Here is a 19,376-nt window from a genome sequence, read left to right on the forward strand (position 1 = left end):
GAGTGACAGTGCCCCCGCTGGCTGGGTTGCTCAGTAGGTTAGAGTGTCAACCTGACACACCAAGGTTGTGGGTTCAATCCCCGGTCAGGGCACATAGAAGAATCAACCAATGAATACATAAATAAGTGTAGCAACATATCCCTCTCTATCTCTCTAAAGTCAATCAATCAATTTTTTTTAATTAAAAAAAGAGAGTGACAGCACTCTCAAAACCATCAGACGTCACTCACCGGCAGGTGCACAGACTGCATGTAGAAGGCAGCAGGGACCTGGGCTACAACAGGTGAGGAGGCGGTAGCCCCACCCTTTACTACATGTGCTGTCCCCTGCACAGGAGCAAGGGTCATCCCAGAGGTCAGTGTGGAAGGGCACTCCTGCAGTGCACCAGGAGCCTGGGATGATGGTGGCGAAGAGGCCAAATGGGCCTGACCAGGCTGCATTGTACCTGGCATCCCCCGGGAAGCCGGCACAGCAGCTGCCAGCTGTGCCAACCCCAAAGCCTGTGCCTGGGCTGTACCTGGCTGTCGGGTGCCCACAACTTGCACAGGGATATGGGGTGGTGGTTGCTGGGAAGCTGACATCTTAGCAGGTCCTAACTGAGGAGGCTTGATCGGTGCTATAGGTGGTTTGGATTGGAGAGGGATGGGTGGCTTGGGAGTTGGGTCAGGTGGGAGGGACAAGGGTGAAGATTGAAGCATGGGTTGAACAACCAGGGTTTGGGCTTGCTGCTGGGACTGGGAAGGTGGGACCTGCTGAGTAGGTGGGGCCTGTGGTGGCTGAGGGGCAGAGAGAGTTGTGGCTTGCTGCTGCTGCTGCTGCTGCTGTTGCTGCTGCTGCTGCTGCTGGGCCAACTGGAGGTGTGTGGCTGTGTGGAGTAGCTGCGATTGACGGTGCTGGAACTGTTGCTGGTGGTGGATGGCAATCTGCTGTTGGATCACCACTTGTTTCTGCTGGAGGTGGATCTGTTGCTGTTGCTGAATCAGGGAATGGGGCTGGATCTGTGTGTAGGTAGCTATAGGAACCACGCCCAGAATGGAACAAAAAGAAAAGTAGAAAATCATCATCATTATGGGAAGTAAAAATCGCCTTTCCAAACTGTACCCAGTTTTGGAATCACACAGTGGGTGCAAATCTAACCTAGAAGGTCCTAAGAGATCACCTCATTCGTTCTCTTTCCTGAGTCAGACATTATCAGATATTATTGTCTCTAATCTTAAAGATCTCAAGAGAAGAACTCCCTTGTTCAATCATTTAATGACCTCCAGTAATTTCTTACATGTGTCTAACTTTTATTTTCTTTGCTATACTTAAATCCTGTTACTTTGAACTCAGTCAAGTAAGTTGGCCCATCTTCTATGTGATTGGATTCTGAGTTCCTCAAGGCTGAGTCCATGTTTTATTCATTTTTACATCCCTCTAATCCAGCACATTAGAAACACTTAACAGTCACTGAAAGAATAAATGTCCATGGAGGTAAATATACCAACACCTTCCCATGAATGTTAATTTTTAAGACTCATCAATTTAGGTCCCCACCATGAGAAGTCTCAGAGTCAGCAGCCGAAGGTTCTGACGTTACCCAGTTTCCACCACTGTAAATGAGTTGACAACCTCACTCCCCCCCTCATACGCCTACCAGATTGTCCAGAAAACATATTTGTTATGAAAGCACTCTGGAAACAGAACTGCTATAGTATGTAAATACTAAGTTATTAGCACTACAACTGATAATTAACTTTTGTAAATAAATTATCCATATGTAGCAACAACTGAAGTGCTAGAAACAAGGAAGGTAAAATGAAGGTAAAACTAAACATTACCAAGTAAAAAGAAAAACATTACCAAGTAAGGTATACATACCTAACTATATCTAACCAAAGTCTGAAAGCAAGTATAAACTATTTGGGTTGTTATATTATCTAGTCTTCTTCACCCTTATCATTGACACAGATGATCACAAGATGACTGTGTGTGTGTGTGTGTGTGTGTGTATTTTTTTTTTTACTTTAGAGAGAAAAGGAGAGAAATCGAAACATCAATGATGAGAGAGAACCATGGATCAGCTACCTCCTGCATGCCCCACACTGGGGATCCAGCCCACCACCTGAGCATGTGCCTTGACTAGGAATGGAACTGTGATCTCCTGGTTCATAGGTCAATGCTCAAACACTGAGCCACAACAGCCAGGCACAAGTTGACTATATTAAACCAGGGCTCTGTTTGCTAGTCCTAAGTGCCCTAGGACACTTATGTCACCTCTGCTCTACATTGAGCCACCTAACCACCATCAAACACCGATGAGGAGAGTATTCATCCTTTATGCTAGATTCTAAGCTCCATGAAGACAGGGGATCTATTTTTCAAAGATGTGACTCTAGCCCTCCTAGAACATAGTACGCAAATGAATAAGAACTGGGTAAATGAATAGGTAGAGTAAGCAAACTAAAGAACTCAGGGTCTAAGGCAACTTGTAAAATGATTGCTGCCTGGTGGAAACAGAAAAGATCTGTTACCTGTCCTCCTGCCTCCCTGAACTAATATAATCAAGGGTGATGTGACAAGAAGCAAGAAAAAGGCAAAGAAAGAAACGTATTCTGAGCTTTCAAACGGTTTTGAGAATAATGACATGAGAAGTGACTGTTTACCTGAACTAATAAGGGTCTGGCTGGGAGCAGGTGTAGCTGTCCGTGTCAGGTTCATGCCCACGTTCTGCTGACCAGTCCCATCCGCTTCTGCCTTCTTAGCTGCCGCACTTTCTGCCTCTGTCTGGCTGCCCTGACTCACAGTCACTGTTTGGGCTGCAGGCAAGGGCTGCACCACTCCTGTGCCCTTCCTGGGACAGCTCCCACCACCCCCCATTCCTGAGGTAGGCAACTGACCCAAGCCTCCAGGTGTCTGGCCACTTCCACCTGGACCCATGGACCCTGGGATACTATTTCCACTGCCTCCACCAGCTTGACTAAGGTTGAGGGACTGGCCTGAGGCCCCAGGGGAAGCCTGAGCCACAGCTAGGGCCTGGCTGGAACCCTGGGAGAGGCTAGAGACAGGGGATGCTCCAGGAGGAATGGCCTTCTGAGTAGAGCCTTGCATTTGAGGGCCTTGGGCTGAGGCCTGTTGGTTCCTCACTGCCAAGTTCTGCACCTGAAAGATAAGAAGAACAAGACTGAGAAAAGGTGAACAAGAGGCACTAGGGTCAAAGATTTCAGTGACAGATTCAGAAGCAGCAAGGATCACTGCAGATACTCCACAGCCCACCTCAACTTGTATGCTCAATTTCCCAATTATATACATTAAAGGCCTTCCAGTCACCCAGGTAAAAACTCTTATATCAAATTTTATTTTCAGTCTCCTTTATTCAGTATCAAATGTATCACCAAGTACAGTCATTTATTCCTTCAAAGTGTCTCAGATTTTCCCTTTTCTTTCCATTCATTCATTCATTCATTCATTTAATATCTACAAAATACCTACTATGCTTCAGGTATTACACTGGGTGCTGGGAATGCAGAGATGAAAGACACAATCCCTGCTATTAATGAGTACTTTCTACTAGAAAAGACAAGAAAATCACCAATAACAATATGACACTATGCACAGGTATGCACACAGTGCTGTGGGAGCCCAGAATGGGAAGATACTCAGAATACAAAGATTACGGAGGGCTTCCTAACACAGGTGATGCTTGACCTGAGGCACAATCGGTAAAAGTGAAGGTGAGGGTTTGAAGATATAGGTAACATTTGCAAGACCACTGAGCCAAGAAAAAGAATAGCATTTTTGGAAATTATGAATATTTCCTTTATGTTTGGAGTGAGTTAGAGGGAGTGGCAAGAAATTAAACCAGGAAGGTAGGCTGAGGGTAGTGGGGTAGAAAGGTGCCGGATCATGAAGGGCTTGGTGTGTTAAAATAAGGAGAGTCTGAACTTCAGTTTGGAAACAGAACGTGTACCTATCATCTTCATTGTTGTATTCCCAGCACCTAGCACAGTTCCTGACACATAGTAAGTACTCCAAAATATGAATAGAGAGAAGGAATGACGAGTACCTAATTGATGACAGGAAGCTATTGGAGAATATTAACCAGAATAAACATGATCAAATCTACAGTTGAAACCATTCTTTTAAACATTGCTGATGGAAATGGAAATGAAATCAGTACAACAACTTTGGAAAACAGTTTGGCATCATATCCTAAAATGAACATTCACACATCCTACACCCCAGGAATTCCTAAAGAGAAACCCTTGCTGTGTACAACTGGAGGCATGTATAAAAATGTTCACAACAGCACTATTCATAGTAACAAGTGCCTAGAACAACCCAAATGGCCATTATCAGAAGAGAAAAATAAATGAACTATAATATATTCACACAATGGACTATTATATAGAAATCAAAATTAATAAAGTACAATGACATACAATATGGATGGATCATGACAATAAGCTATTAAGAAAGCATTCTCAAAGACTGCATACAGCACTTTATGGATTGAGAAGAGCACAAATACCTTTAAAATAAAATATGTATTTTTTATATATTCTATTTTTTATTTTTATATACAGGGGTGGGCAAAAGTAGGTTTACAGTTATGAGTATAAAAAAGTTTATTCTTGTATTATTTATTTGTTATATTATTTATTGTTATTACTGACCTACTTTTGCCCACCCCGAGTGTGTATGTGTGTGTGTGTGTGAAAGGCCTAAAAATATTGGCCATGTGTTCATCAATGTTGAAGCTAGATGGTAAGTACGTAGAGATTCATATTTTTTATATGTTTAAAATTTTCCATTATAAAAATGTCTTTATTATATGTAAATACAATAAAACCATATAAAAAGAGACACAACGGAAGGATGAATTTACTAGTAGGAATCAGAATGTCCTCACCCTGGGTAGAGGCAGGCAGTAGATGAAACTGGGATTGCTTATTGTATTTTAAAACTTACTGAGTAAATATATAAAAGTGCACCATGAATGGACCATTAATGAGAGAATGTCATGAGCCAAGGATTATGACTGATCAAATTCTGCATATCAGAGGTACAATTTAAAATGCTAGTAACAACATATATTTTCTAAGAAAACTTGTTCTGATAGTAATGTGGAAGAGGATTAGAAGTAGAGAAAGGCTGAAGTCAAGAAGCCAATTAGAAAACTAGTACAGTAATTCAGGTGGAAAATGAAAAGAACCTGGATTCAGGCAATAGGAGCAAAGAAGAAGAGATGATAGCTTTAGAGAATGGTTTACAAGAATCATCAGGATTGGGTGCTGGGGCACTTATTATCTGGCAATTTTCTTCTAGTCAGCTTCCTTTCCATAATGGCTACTTAAAACATTGCTACTTTCCCTATACATGAGAACCACTTCCTCTTTCCCCTCTCACCCACCCCTGTGGAAACAATAAAACCACTATATGAGCATGATGCTTCATCAGTTCCACCACCAAATCTATACGTTCAGCTGCATAAGCACCCATCACTTACTTCTCCCTTCTCTCCTTCTATCCTTCCTACTTTTCAAGAAGCTTATATAATCAATTCTCTCCTGTCTCTTCAATTTCTCCTCTATTGGCTCCCTTCCACCAGCATCCTGGAACCTCACTTCCCCGCCCCCAGTTTCATCCTCTTTCCTGTTACTGCTAAACTTTTTTTTCTTTAAAGATATTTTTTATTGATTTCAGAAAGGAAGGGAGAGGGAGAGAGAGAGAGAAATACCAATGATGAGAATCATCAATCGGCTGCCTCCTGCATGCTCCACACAGGGGATTGAGCCCACAACCCAGGCATGTGCCCTGATCAGGAATTGAACCGTGACCTCCTGGTTTATAGGTCAATGCTCAACCACTGAGCCACACCATCCAGGCTACTGCTAAACTCTTAACTGTTTACATTCACTGCAACTATTCCCACTATCCAGTCATTTGCCTCACACCATGACTCCAATGAAATAGCTCTCATCCATGTCGGTGACTCCATCTTTCTTGCCATCTCTACTGCACTTGATGAAGGACTCTTGCCACTCTTGTTCCATTTTGATCCTTTGTCTTCATGACACACAATCCAGATTTTCTTGTCTCTCTGTCAGTCACTCTTCCCTACTCCCCTTTGCCAGCCATTACCCTTTACTCAACCTCAAACTGCTCTCTTTTCTAAGAGCTCATCCTAACCCTCAGGGCTCCACCTGAAAGGCTTTTCTCTTCTCAGTCCATACCATATCCCTAAGAAATTTCAAACACTCCCTTGATTTCAATTATCATCTATATGCCTACTACTCTTGAATGTTTACCTCCAACTCAGAGCTCAGGCACCACATAAAAAACTGCTGATCCAGTATCTTCTTCTGGGTAGCAAGCACTTCTAAGCCAGCATTTCCAAAAGTGAACTTCACCCCAAATCCACTTCTCCAACATTCATCTCATAAATATCAGTACCAGCCATCTCTCTGCAGTGCCACAGCTCATCTCAGGCATCTCCATCAACTCTCTACCACTGAATGAGTTCTCCTTTTTTAATAACCTCTTAAGTTTTTCTCAAATCTATTCATTTTTGTCCATCTCAACATCTACCACCTATGATGGGTGTTGCTCTCCCCATATTCACTTACGCCATTTCCATTTATCTTCCATAGAGGAGCCAACAGTCTTGAAAATTTAAAAAATCAAAAAAATCAAAAATCGAATCTCTCATGTCACTTCCATGTTTAAAATCCTTCCAAAGCTTCCCACTGCCTTTCAGATAAAGCTCCAAATTCTAAACACAGCGCCCAAGGTCCTGCAAGATGAGATTTCTCTGACCATCTCCAGCATCATCTCCATTCCTCTTTGCCAAACGCCAGGAACACAGGTCTTCTTTCAATTCCTCAAATATATAATACTCCTGCCCTCCTACGATCTCTGGACATGAGGTTCCTCTGCCTTCACCATTCCTTCAATGTCTTTACCTGACCAACTTCTACAGACCCAATTTAACTGTCACCTTCTCAGGGAGGCCTTCCCAAGGCTACACTAACTCCCTTTCAGAGCACTCAGTACTTCCTAATGAAGCAATTATCAAACCATCAAGGTGATTATTTATTCAATGTCTGGTGCTTCAGTGATTTGTAATCTCTATCAGTCTAGGGATTATGACTTTCTTGGGCCTTCATGGCTAAAGAATGTCTGATATATAATAATGATAGTTTGCACTAACACCCATTATGTCCAGACACTGTTCAAACACTTACACATATCAACTCATTTAGTCCCCACAATACACCCTGAGGTAGATACTTTATAATTTCATAGATGTTTTATATATGAAGAAACTGGCCAAAAGATGTTAGGTCATTTGCCTATGGTTACATAATAAGTCATGAAGCTGGAATCTGAGCCAAACATCAGGTTCACATTTTTAACCACTACTCTGTCCCTCCACATGTTGACACTCAACAAGCAGATGGATAAATGAAACCACTGGATAGGAAGCAGTCTCAACCTCATCCTCTGATCCTACTGCTATTACCAGAGTCTAAAACAAAGGTCTTACCTTCTTACTAAATGACCCCAAGAATTTCTTTTTCTTTTTTCAAAATATATTTTTATTGATTTCAGAGAGGAAGGGAGAGGGAGAGAAACAGAACATCAATGATGAGAGAATCATCGATCGACTGCCTCCTGCACACTCCCTACTGGAGATCAAGCCTGAAACCAGGGCATGGGCCCTTGACCGGAATGGAACCTGGGACCCTTCAGTCCGAAGACCGACGCTCTATCCACTGAGCCAAAGCAGCTAGGGCGACCCCAATCATTTCTTAGTAGGTTCCCTAATTTCTCTTTCTTCTCCAGGCACATGTTTCTAGGTGATTCTTTCTAAAGTACTTGCCTTATCCTATTAATCAGCTATTCAACAACCAGCAATGACCCCTCTTTCCTATGGAGTTACTTGGCTTTCAGACTTCTCCCTAACAATGACCTTTTCTACAATCAAGCATGTTGTCTCCTCTTAATCCACTCACCCCAACTCATAGTCACGTATGTGAAATTATACCTTTACACATTACTATTCTGTCTCCAGTTTTCTTTTTACTCCAAATCAAATCATACCCATCCTCTAAAAATTTGCTCAAGTATCCCAAGAATCACTGAGAAGTAATGCAGCCACTCTTCTCTACTTGTGTCACTCAAAGTTAGAGCAATTTACTTTTGTACTTCTTGGTTCTCCAAGCTCTTTATAAAGACTTGACACATATTTATTTTCAGCCCTCCTAAGTTTCTAGTATACATCTGAGCACAACAACAGAAAACTCAATATTTACTTGCTAACTGATAAACTAAAATAAAAATAAATATTATGAGAGCCCAGTGTATATCCCATTCATAAGAAGATAAAAATTCGGCTCAAAATATGTATACAACACTAACACTTTATATATATATATATATATATATATATATATATATATATATATATATGTATATATATATATATATACATATATATATACATATATATATATATATATATATTTGGGGGGCAGGGAGATAAGGTACAATGAGAAGCAATGGTGAGAAAGATTTCACTGGGACTACACTGTGAGCAGAAGCAGAGAGACCTACAGAAACTCATAAAGAGAAGGAATCAAATATTCTGCCAGCAACTCAGCCATGTCAGCTTAACATCTATGGAACAGAATTCCCTCAACCATCCCTCATCTTCCAGAGACAGTACTGCAAGAAGAGAGAATTAAAGACTTCCTGAATAAACTGAGCCATCGAGGGCTAAAAAAAAAAAAATATTAAGGAAATCTACCCTATGTTAAAAATAAGACTTCCCAGATCCAGAGGGCTATTTTCAGTCAAATCTATTTTCCTTCCTAATTCAAATAACTCAAAAGTTGTAAGGGATTCAAGTTCTATAGAAATTAAAGGCAAAAAAAAAAAAAAAAAAAAAAGAATCCTGAAAAGTGGTAATGAGGCAGAAGGGTGGGCCTTAGTTTGTGGTCGTTCCCTTCATCCTCCCCAGTGCCCGTCCACAGGTCAATGCTGCCACTGACCTGATCTGCATCTGCATGAACTCCCGGAGACTGAGCAGATGGCACCTCCTGCTGGACTGCAGCCACTGCCCCGTTAGGCATCAGGATGAGCTGGGAGGCTAGAGGCACATTCCGGCCCAGGGTCCGGTTTACCTGCAATAGGTTTCCCAGCTGTGGCTGGCAAGGAGAGGAGAAAGAGCAGAGGAAAGAGAACAAGAGGAAAAGAAGAAAGACAGAAGAAACGGAAGGGAAGGACCACAAGACAAAATAAACAGAAGATACGAAACAGCGAAGTCCTGCCCCTTTCCACACCAACCCAGGAGACCCTTATTCTCCATACGTGATGAATCATCCAGAAGAAAACCTGGAATGTGTACAAAACTACAGGTTGATAACAAAGAGTCAAACATGAAAGAAGTTGAGACCATGAGAATTTCAGAACAAGTCTTTATGTACAGTAAGTAGATAGGCTAAGAGAACACTTAGGATTTGTGTACTTGAGCCACAGGTCTAAAGATCAGAGTATCTGATGCTAATGTGGTCAAATGTTAAGGTGAGTGAGCATCTTCTAACTTGGGATCTCAATGTCATCTGCAGGCTACCTGTGAATACTGAGCAGTACTTCTAGAGGTAAGTAAGGAAGAAGTAGATCAGCTTGTCTTAAAACAGCTGGGTAACTATGGTTAAATAAAATAACTTTTGCTCAAGTCCTCGCCAGGGACAGAACCATTATGTCCCTGGGACACTGGCAGTTGTGTCTGTGGCTTACCCGTAGATACATCTGAGCCTGGGACTGGTTGAGGGGTGGGGAGGTGGTGTTCCCCAGTAGCACAGATTGGGTCAAAGTGGTAGCACTGGGAGAGCTCACACTCTGGGACCGGCTGATGAGCTGGGCGGCCGACGTGGTGGCCAGATTGATCTGTGCGGTACAGAAAGGAACCAGGACTGAGGATTTAGGAGACATAAAAGGAAATGTAAATGACTGATAAATTCAGAGTGACCCGGTCAAGAACAGAATATCTCACTTTCATAGAGTCCGGGGAAATGAATACCTTCCTATCCACATCTGTGATCCTGGCTACTCCAGGGTATTACCAAAGTAAACAAACTGGGCCTAATCACTAGGGTTACAATTGAGAAGGCAAAGGAACGAAACGGAACAAATTTTACTTGTCGTTGAAGGGTCCAGAGATTAGTCCCTTCCCTTTACTATGTCTGCTTCTTCCCCAGGATTTTCTTTCTCCTTTCTTAGACCTCCTCATTAAGACTCATACAGATCCAAGTTGGTCACTTTGCCTTTTACAAACATTCTCTACATAAGGGCAGTAAATACCACCGATGGCTCAATAAACACTCCCAGATCAGCTGCACAAAGTTTAACCCAGAGACAAAGACCCAAAGAGAGAAGCCGCTCAGTGGGGAGAAGCAGCACTCACTGAGGCCTGGGTGGTGGCAGTCTGCTGCTGCGCGGTGCTGGTGTTTGGGGAGCTGGCTTGCCGACTGGCAGCAATGGTGGCCTGTTAGAGATGAAAGAAAATAAGAAAGAGCAGAGAAAACAAAGGAAACGGCTGTGAATCTTCCAGTAATAAATCAGAGGCACAAAACAGAACAGACATTTCCAATAAGAACTGAGAGACTCTATTGTGGAGCAAGGACAAGTATATTCACTATGCCAATAACCCTCACATTACCATATGTGGTAACCCAACAACTCCCGCATAACCCTCCTGGGACAGCCAGGCAACCTGTCCTCCTCCCACTTTCTTTTAGGTGGAAGAACCTTTGGTCAGGTCCCATTGTGAGTCACTGGTAAGCCTAACCCAGAGTTGTCCAATACAAATATAACGCGAGCCACACATGTAATTTTTCTAGTATGCACATTTTTTAAAAGAAAAAAGAAACGGGCAAGTACACTTTAATTTTTTATTGAATTTATTGGGGTGGCATTGGTTAATAAAATTATATAGGTTTCAGGTGTACAATTCTATAATATATCATCTTATTTTGCGTGCTCACCAACCCAAGTCAAGTTGCCTTCCATCACCATTTATCCTCCTATACCCTCTTCCACTTTATCTTATGTAAGCCAAATATATCTCATTTCAACATGTAACCAATGTAAACTACTAAGATATTTTACTTTTTTTTTTCCCTTACTAAGTCTTTGAAATCCAAATTCTCAGTGCACAGCCCCAATGTGAACTGGCCACATCTTGAGCACTCAAAAGCTACACATGGCTGGTGACTACCACACTGCACAGCGCAGGTCTAGACATAGCCATCCTACTCCTAAAAGGGAGTTTCTCCACAGTTCCTACTGCAGCCCCTGAAGCTAAGATCCATTCATCCTCCTACAGGAGGAACGTAGGAGGAGGAGACTATGTTTCCAGCTTGGTTTCGCGGAGGATGAAGTATGTCCCTACCCACCTGTAGCACCATTCCCTTCCCTCTTGGGCCAGCTGGCTGCTGACCTCTCACCTGCTGGACGGCAGCCAGGCTATGCAGCTGGGCATTGCTGAGCTGCTGCTGGAGCATGAACTGGTGGAAATACTGAGCCGCATTGGGCTGACGCTGCAGTGCCTGCAGAGCCTAGGAGGAGAAAGAGAAGATCAGCCCACTTAGACTCACTCCCAACTCCTATTCTACACAAATCGCTGTGATCCTGTGAAAGGGACTCATGGCAAGTAGAGAAACAAAGGAAGATGGGAGTCTGGCTAAATCATCAACTTCTGATTTGTCCAATTTCTTTATATGAGAACCAGTAAGTTCATATAACCCTCAAAAAGTGGAGAAGCAATTAATTCTGCTATGCTCTATTCTATTCTTGTATATAAAGAAAAGTAAAGCAGTGTAACTCACATGAACGCTTATTTCCCAAAATGGAATCTGGAAATACATAATACAGCAAGAAAAAGAATTGGGACTAGACAGGATAAAAATCAATGAGATGTCAATTAATGTAAAGAGAAGAAAATAAAAGACCATATTCTAGGGGTACAATAGAGGTAATAGAGCCCTAAGGGGTTGAAAATGATGAAAAAATAAGAGTAAGTAGTAGCTTATGAAAGATTCTATCAGGTAAAATTTTCAAACAACTGGCATTTTCAAATAGCTACAATATAATGCTAATGGGTGTTTATAAACATGATACTGGTAATTCAGTTTTAGTGTTAACTAATATTCTCTAATAATGAGAGCTATTCTTATGATGTGCATAGTTATTCTAGTAACCTAAATATTTAAGTAAAAGGCCCATTCCCAGATTTTTAAAAACATGGAATTTACTATTTGTCTAAAAATAAAGCTTTAGTCTAAAGAGTTTTATACTCTATTGTTCAGAATGATTTATACAAACGACTGAAGATTAAAAACCTGGCAATCCATGAAGAGAAATGGTTAGAATCTAGCTCTATGAACTGAATGGTATAAAAAAACAAAACAAAACAAAATAACACCTTCGTTTAAAGACTGAATCTCATTCTCTGTTTGCTGGCTCAGATTGTTATAAATTCCTAAGATTCTCGGGGCTAGCAGGGACCTTAGTCATCACCTAATCCAACTCCCCCAGTGTTCTGGAAAGCAACTAAGGGCAATTATCCTCCAGCACCCTTGCCTACCCCAAGCCAATGCTCACAGATCTCAGCCCCTCAGAGTTGAGCCTCACCTGCACTGCTTGCCGTTCATACAGTGACATTTGAGCTATTTGGGGCCGAGAGCTGCCCCCAGAGCTGGAACTCCCATTGGTGGAGTTGGAGTTCTGCTCACTCTCAGTCTCCATGACAGTGGTCCAGGGTCCCCAAGGCTGGTGCTCTGACTCAAGACCTAGATAAAAGGAGCAAAGGATTAACATTTACACCTGATCTCAAACTTTTATTTCATGTTATTCAAATTAGATATAAGAATCTTCCTCTTCTTCCATAATCCACAATTTCTAGTGTTATAACTACCAAATCTGCAATACACTCTTCCCCCACCACCACACACACCCTCTATTGAAGTTATGCAGTGTCTCAAAAGAAACAACCTTTCCATATTCCGTCATAGCTGTCATTAACATAAAACAGCCAGAATGTAAGACAGCACCTCATAATACTAAGGCCACTTTACATTCCTGTAACACTTTGTAATAATTTAAAATCTTCTCGGTTAAAACTTATAGCTATCTCATTTTTATCTGCATCTGCTTAAAACTTATGCTTATCTCATTCTCATCAGCATCATCTTAATAACGGCGACCATTTACTGAGAAGCCACTAGGTGCCTCCTCTCACAGGGCCAGGCTCTCTCTTCACATACGTTATCTCTCCCAGTGCCGTTAGGTAAACAATCACATCCCCACCTGACAACTGTGGAAATGAGGTTTTCTGAAGTGAAAGAAGTTGCCCTAGTAAGTGTGGAGTCTTATGCTAGCACATGCTTCTTCTTCAAACCAGAAAAACATCTGAGATTAAGGCAGTATCATTCAGTTTGAGTACTCACTGTCCTCCTTTTATGGAGGGGGCCTAAGATACAGATATGCTAAATACATCATGGAAAGTCATAAAACTAGGAGGTAGGAGAACTAGGCTACAGCCCAGAGAGCCCAAATGGCCGCCTGGTTCCAGCTCAGGTTACTAATAACACTTGTCCTTCTTATACCTCAGTTTCCCCATTTGCAAAGGCTTCACAACTGAATGTAACATGTCATTTTAACCAATGACTCCCAGGTACTGAACATTCAATAGATAGTAATGAAAATCATTAAGAGAGTAAGATTCAATTTTTTTTAGTCCACTAAAGTGATCACAATCCACCCTCTGGGGTGTACACTCTCATTCACTGGTAAAAACCAGGCAAAAAAATAAAAAAGAAACAAGAAGACATGTATACCTCCAAAGCAGCACTAAATGACAAGGTTTGTCTTTGTTCATTCTTATTTTTTCTCTTTTGTTAAACCTGGACACTATATTCTGTGCTTCTGAGGAACAGGGGCCACTAGAAATATTAGGTCAGCAGAGCACTCTTTGGTTTACAAATGTAAACATCAAACCAGGATTTGTGCTAAGGGCTGTCAACAGTTTTATTATGATGGGTTTATCTTAATGACTGCCTCCAAAACAGGCAAACAAAGTAAATAAAATCAACCCGCTTGGCCTACTAAACAGAGTTGGGGAGATTTCTTGTTATTCCATTCCCAATATTACCTGATCGCATCAGTATCCCCCAAGAACTACGGACCTCCTCGGTTTCATTTAGGAAACAGCAAAGGTCACTGAAAACATGAGTACAACCCAGGACGGATATAGGAGAAATCATATCAGCTTCAACTCCAGTCTATCTTCTCCCCACATCTTTTGCCAAAATATCAAAGCACTAAACAGATACAGACCCATGAATCCTCATTATCAGCATGTGAAGAAAAAAAGTGGGTAAGGATTAGAGGCAGCACGCACAGTTGTATCGATAATGGGACTCAGTTCGCTGGACTCGGAGACATGAGACCCCTTTACTAGCTGGGGGGTGCGGGGGGGGGGGGGGGGGACGACACTAATTCCTACATTCATAGGTGAAATTGCTAATAAACTATACGATCGATCCCTCACTCCCCCCGGAATACAATCCTTCCTGTTAATTTCTTCCGAGTGTGACATGACTACAGTATGGAGATGGAAAGGGACCGGCTTTGAAATCTTTAACAAAATCAAGGGCAGTTAGTTATCAAAACCGGGAGTCCTGGATCCCAGGCACATAAGTCTAGTCGTTCGTGATCAATGTTGGAAGACGAAGCACAGAAAAGAAAAACGACAAAAAGTTTGGGCGGCACAGTGAATTTTTAAGTTTTCGGAATTAAAGGGGGAGAAAGAGTGAGATGCTGATCCTCAGAGGTCCCCAGAACAGCTAGCCCACGGTCACACTGAAAGGTAGTCAGTCTGTGGGTGTGATGGGTGGGTGTGTGATGGGTGGGGGGGTGTGATGGGTGGGATGGGCAGGAGCACAGATCCCCGTGGCGAGGGGCTAGGAAAGGGAACTGACGTGGACCCGGTGCAGGGCCGACGGACCAGGCGTTACCTGGAGGGAATCAGTGTCCCGAAGCATGAAACTGTCTTGCAGAAAGGCTGGGGCGCGGGACGGGGTGGCGGGAGAAGGGGGTGGTCCGGGGAAGACCGTGCCAAACAAATGGGAGTGACCTGGAGAACAGGGAGAGTAGACGCCCGGGGTCCTCGCTGGTACAGAGAACCCTGATGACAAGGAGGTTCCGAAGAGAAATCGAACGCAGCGGGGCAGGGGGCGGACAGAGCGGCCCCGGAGCGCACTGGCCCGAGTGAGCGGGGAGACGTGCAGACGATAGCGGGGCGCCGGGCAGGGGCGCGGCAGACAGAAGCCGAGGGACCGGAGGCTGCGGGACCCCGCGCACCCCGAGAAGCGGGGCGCGAACTAGACAGCGAGCATGCTCGGAGGGGAGACCCGAAGTCCGAGGAGGAGAAATGAATGGGAGAGCGAGCGGTCAGAAGCAACGAGGGTGCCGGACAGACAGCATCCCGCACGGCGACGGGAGCAGCAGAAAGGCGAGGACGGGCAGAGCCGGAGGACCGAGCCGGGCGCTGGAGCTGAGGCGGGGGCGGGGGACGGGGGGAGGTACCTGGGGCGACACACGCCCGCGGCGGGGCGGCCGGAGCAGCCTCCCCGCGCCGCCCAGCCCCCAGGGGTCCGCCCCTCCCCAGCCCGCGGGCGCCGGGTTACCTTCGCGCCTGGCTCCGCACCCGAGGGCTCCCGGGGGGCGTCCACCTCATGGGCAGGGGACCCCAGGCTGGACGGGGGGCTCGTCGGCCTCGGCGGCGGGCTCCCCTCGCCTCCTCCCCTTCCTGGAGGGGCGGGGGCGCCGAGGGCGGGGTGGGAGGCGCCCGGCGCGGCCGCGGCACCCCGCCCCTCCCGCCGCTCCGGGTCCGGCCCGGCCGCGGGCTGCCAGGCCTCCGGGACGCGCTCCGGGCCTGTCACTTCCTGCCGGGCCGAGAGGCGGGGGCGGCCGGCCGGGGGCTGCGGGCCGGGCTGGAGGAGGGGGCTGGCGGGGAGGTGCTTCCGGGGCAGCGGACCCCTCCCCCGGCCCCCCTCCCCTCGGCGCCCGCCTCCCCCTCCCTCCGCGGGTCCCTCGTTTCCTGCCGGCGCCCGTTGCCATGGCGACGGCGCTCCCGGGCCTCCGCGCTGCCGGCCCCGGGTGGTGTTTTCCCCCCTCGTTCGCCGTCCCTTTCTCCTCTTTTTTTTTTTTTTTTCCTCCTTCTTTCTCTCCGAGTGCGGCTCCGCGGACGGAGGGGCGAGACTGAGCGAGTGCTGGCCTCTAGCGGGGAAGGCACCTCTCCGAGAAACGGAGGGAGATGGGAGAAGGGAGGGAAGTGACGTGGGGAAAGGGGAACATCAGGGATTTTCCCGGAGCGTCTGGGAATAGGGGGTAGAAAGAAAGAATCAAAGGGGCCAACGGGCAGCGGGAGAGGAAGGGCAGGCGGCGACCCCGGGGCAGCGATGGGCCGGGGAAGGAGCGAGCAGGAGCGAACAGCCGCGGCCGAGCAGAAGGAGGGAGCGTGTGGATGGCCGCATCGCTCACCTCAACTCGGGCGGAGATGGCGGGAAAGGACGCTCCCCGAGGCCGGGGGCCCTCGCTTCCCAGCCGCCTCCCCACATCACTGGCTGCGCATGGCACGCTCAAGTCTGTCCTCCCGGGGCTGTGTGTCCTCGCGCGGTCTTAGTTCGAAATGTGTGTGTGAAAGAGAAGGACAGAAACCGGGGAGAAGGCCGGGGCGCGAAGGGTAGAACAATGGGGCTGGACCTGGGAGCACCTACCCAGCGGTTCTCCACCTTCCTACTGCCGCGACCCCCCTTTAATAGAGTTCCTCCTGGTGTGGGGACCCCCAATTTCATTGTTACAAATGGGACATAATTAAAGCATAGTGATTAATCACAAAAACAATATGTAATTATGTATGTGTTTTCCGATGGTCTTAGGCGACGGTGAAAAGGGTCGTTGGACCCCCCAAAGGGGTCGCGACCCACACGTTGAGAACCGCTGAAGCATTTGCTCAGGCGGTAGCCCTTGTCGTGTATCCTTTTTTTATTCTTTTAAACTTTGAGCGCTTGGCAAGTATCCATAGGGCATTTGCGATGGGCCACGCGCTGCTTGGGAAGCTCGGGTTACACTAGGGCGCGGCGCACAGATAGATCATCGCCCTCGTTAACCTCCACCGAAGGGGCCGGGGGACACCTTGCGGCTTAGTAACGAGGGGTGATGCTTCCTCTGCTGTTGGCAGAGTCCACTCATTATTTTTAACCTCGTATCTTGTTCTCACCTCTGCGCTATCCGGTTGTTTTCTTTGTCAGCCCACTCTTTATTCTCGCCTTTAAAAGCCAAGGCGTGATTTGTTTTCACAATAGATAGAGAAGTGTTCCCTTTGTCTATAAGTTAGATCTGCATTGAGAGAGGGGTGTGTAGACTCTTGATGAGCAGGAGCCAGGTTTGTGCCAGAGAAGAATCTCTGCCAGGCTTCAAGGAACCAGTCAGACAAGGATGCGAGGGGAGAAAGGAGAGGGCAGCCAAAGGCTGGAAAAGGGCAGACCTGAGGTGTAGGGGGGTGAAAGGGTATGTTGCCAGGGTGCATGACAGGCTTTGGCTGGGGATGAATTGAACAGATTCTGGCAGAGAATGAGTGGTGAAAACTAGGTAAAGCATTCGTCATCTAGATTTGTGGCCCGTCAAAGTTGAAAGCTTCCTTGTGGAGGCTTAGCATGGATATACTGAGCCCAAGCTGAATATCCGAGCACCAAGAACAAGTTGTACCTATAGATAGTTTTCCGATTATGTGATATGCAGGCCAAGAAACATTACTCATGTGTTTTCATGGGTTCCGTGGGAGAATTATCACCAAGTGTCTACAGAAGGCCTGTAATATACCTCAAGGATAAGGAGTCCCGATGCCACCAGTGTCTTTTTTTCCAATCGCCTATGGAACTTGCATACCTAGGGACCTGGCCATTTCAGCCCCATTAGATGTGGAGCAGATCCACTACCAATTCATTTAGTCACATCCCACCTCTAAGGATTTTTTTTTTTAATTTCCTGAATCTTCGGCTCCTACATCTACTAAAAGTTACGAATTTAGATGGTGTCAGGGGATAAGTTAGTGATGAAGTATAATTGTGTTCACTGACCGATATAAATCTAGGCTAGGGATAGTCTGTCACAGAGCATGCCTTATTAATTATGAGCGAGTGGTTTAACTTATGTAAAGGCCTTACTCTGTATTTTGCCGTAATTCTTTTCAAGTTCATTATTCTCCAAGACACAGGAGTCTTTCTGGGTCATAGGTTTAAGCAAAGAAAAATTCAGTATGAAAAAGAAATGTATCCAACAGTAAAGTGAAGTAGTAGAAAACCTCCATTCATAAGACAGTCGTTGTTGTGGGCAAAATTAGCTGGGAAACAGGTACGGAATTGCTTCTCCACCTAAATGGAACAAAACAATTTGTGATTCCTGGAAAATGCACAACTGGCTTTTTTTAAAAAAATTTTTCTAAACTTTCTCATTTTCATTTAAAGATCCTGCTGGAATTAGTCTTTTCTTTTTCAAACCAAATAGTTCCTGTGAATGGAGGCTAAATAATTTCTTTACTCTGCATAACACTGAAAGTCATTAGCCTAAATAGGTGAAAAGGAAATGCATTCTATCTGGTGAGTGGAAATCGAGCCCTCCCCCTGCAAACTTATCTAAATAAGGAAAAATCAGGATTTGAAAGGAAATCAACTGTTTAGAAGCAACTAAATCAAATAGAATGGAAAATAGGCTAATGTAATTTTGTATATCAACTGAGCATTGAATGCGTCAAGCTTCTCTTTTAAGCCCAGCATTATGCAATGAATTGTGAAGGAAGAGGTGCTCCTTAACCCTAGAGGTGTTAGTATCCTTGGAATGTGTCTGTTTACAAGTAACCAAGCAAGTAAGCCTGGGTGATCACATTTTTATGCAAATGTGGGTAGGATGAAGTAGGGAGGGGGTGGGGGGAGAAATCCAAAGCTTTACTCTAACCAGCACCAATGTGGGATGTAAACCATCATGCACGTCCCGCCCCATCCCACCACAATTCTATATGCCACTTTAACGTCCAGTTGGGAGATGAAATGAAGATAATGGGGATTTACAGACTCTTAGATCTTTAAAGCAAAAAAGAACTTTAAAATTATCCAAGCCCCTTAATTTTGAGTGGAGAAAATTGAAGACTAAAAGATGAATGTAGAAGGGGAACATTTTATAATACTTGGCAAATAGATGTCCAAAATTATTTGTTAATTAAATTAATTTCCTAGATGCTCTCCTTTCTCTCAACTGAAAAAAAGAAGAAA

At 44.8% G+C, this 19,376-nt stretch overlaps 1 protein-coding gene across 6 annotated transcripts in view; it reads right to left on the reverse strand.

The window, feature by feature from the left end:
• PHC1 (polyhomeotic homolog 1) overlaps positions 1–15,914 on the reverse strand; it is a 22,117-nt gene extending 6,203 nt beyond the window's left edge. The window contains exons 1-8 of one of the 6 annotated variants that reach the window (XM_070410713.1): positions 15,735–15,914; positions 12,679–12,836; positions 11,493–11,603; positions 10,451–10,531; positions 9,784–9,933; positions 9,036–9,191; positions 2,646–3,141; positions 231–1,012 (exon numbers count right to left, since the gene is read on the reverse strand). In XM_070410713.1, the coding sequence (XP_070266814.1) occupies positions 231–1,012; positions 2,646–3,141; positions 9,036–9,191; positions 9,784–9,933; positions 10,451–10,531; positions 11,493–11,603; positions 12,679–12,792 (1,890 nt within the window). In that variant the 5' untranslated portion in view covers positions 12,793–12,836; positions 15,735–15,914. Of the gene's footprint in view, positions 1–230; positions 1,013–2,645; positions 3,142–9,035; positions 9,192–9,783; positions 9,934–10,450; positions 10,532–11,492; positions 11,604–11,873; positions 12,659–12,678; positions 12,837–14,382; positions 14,532–15,062; positions 15,150–15,734 lie in introns of those variants that run through there. The other 5 variants (XM_070410714.1, XM_070410711.1, XM_070410710.1 and 2 more) reach the window with 5 other exon arrangements.
• Between the last annotated feature and the right edge of the window lie 3,462 nt (positions 15,915–19,376).

Source organism: Myotis yumanensis, unplaced genomic scaffold, assembly GCF_028538775.1.
Source record: "Myotis yumanensis isolate MYYU_CA2020_CCGP unplaced genomic scaffold, mMyoYum1.0.hap1 SCAF_3, whole genome shotgun sequence".
Taxonomy (NCBI): domain Eukaryota; kingdom Metazoa; phylum Chordata; class Mammalia; order Chiroptera; family Vespertilionidae; genus Myotis; species Myotis yumanensis.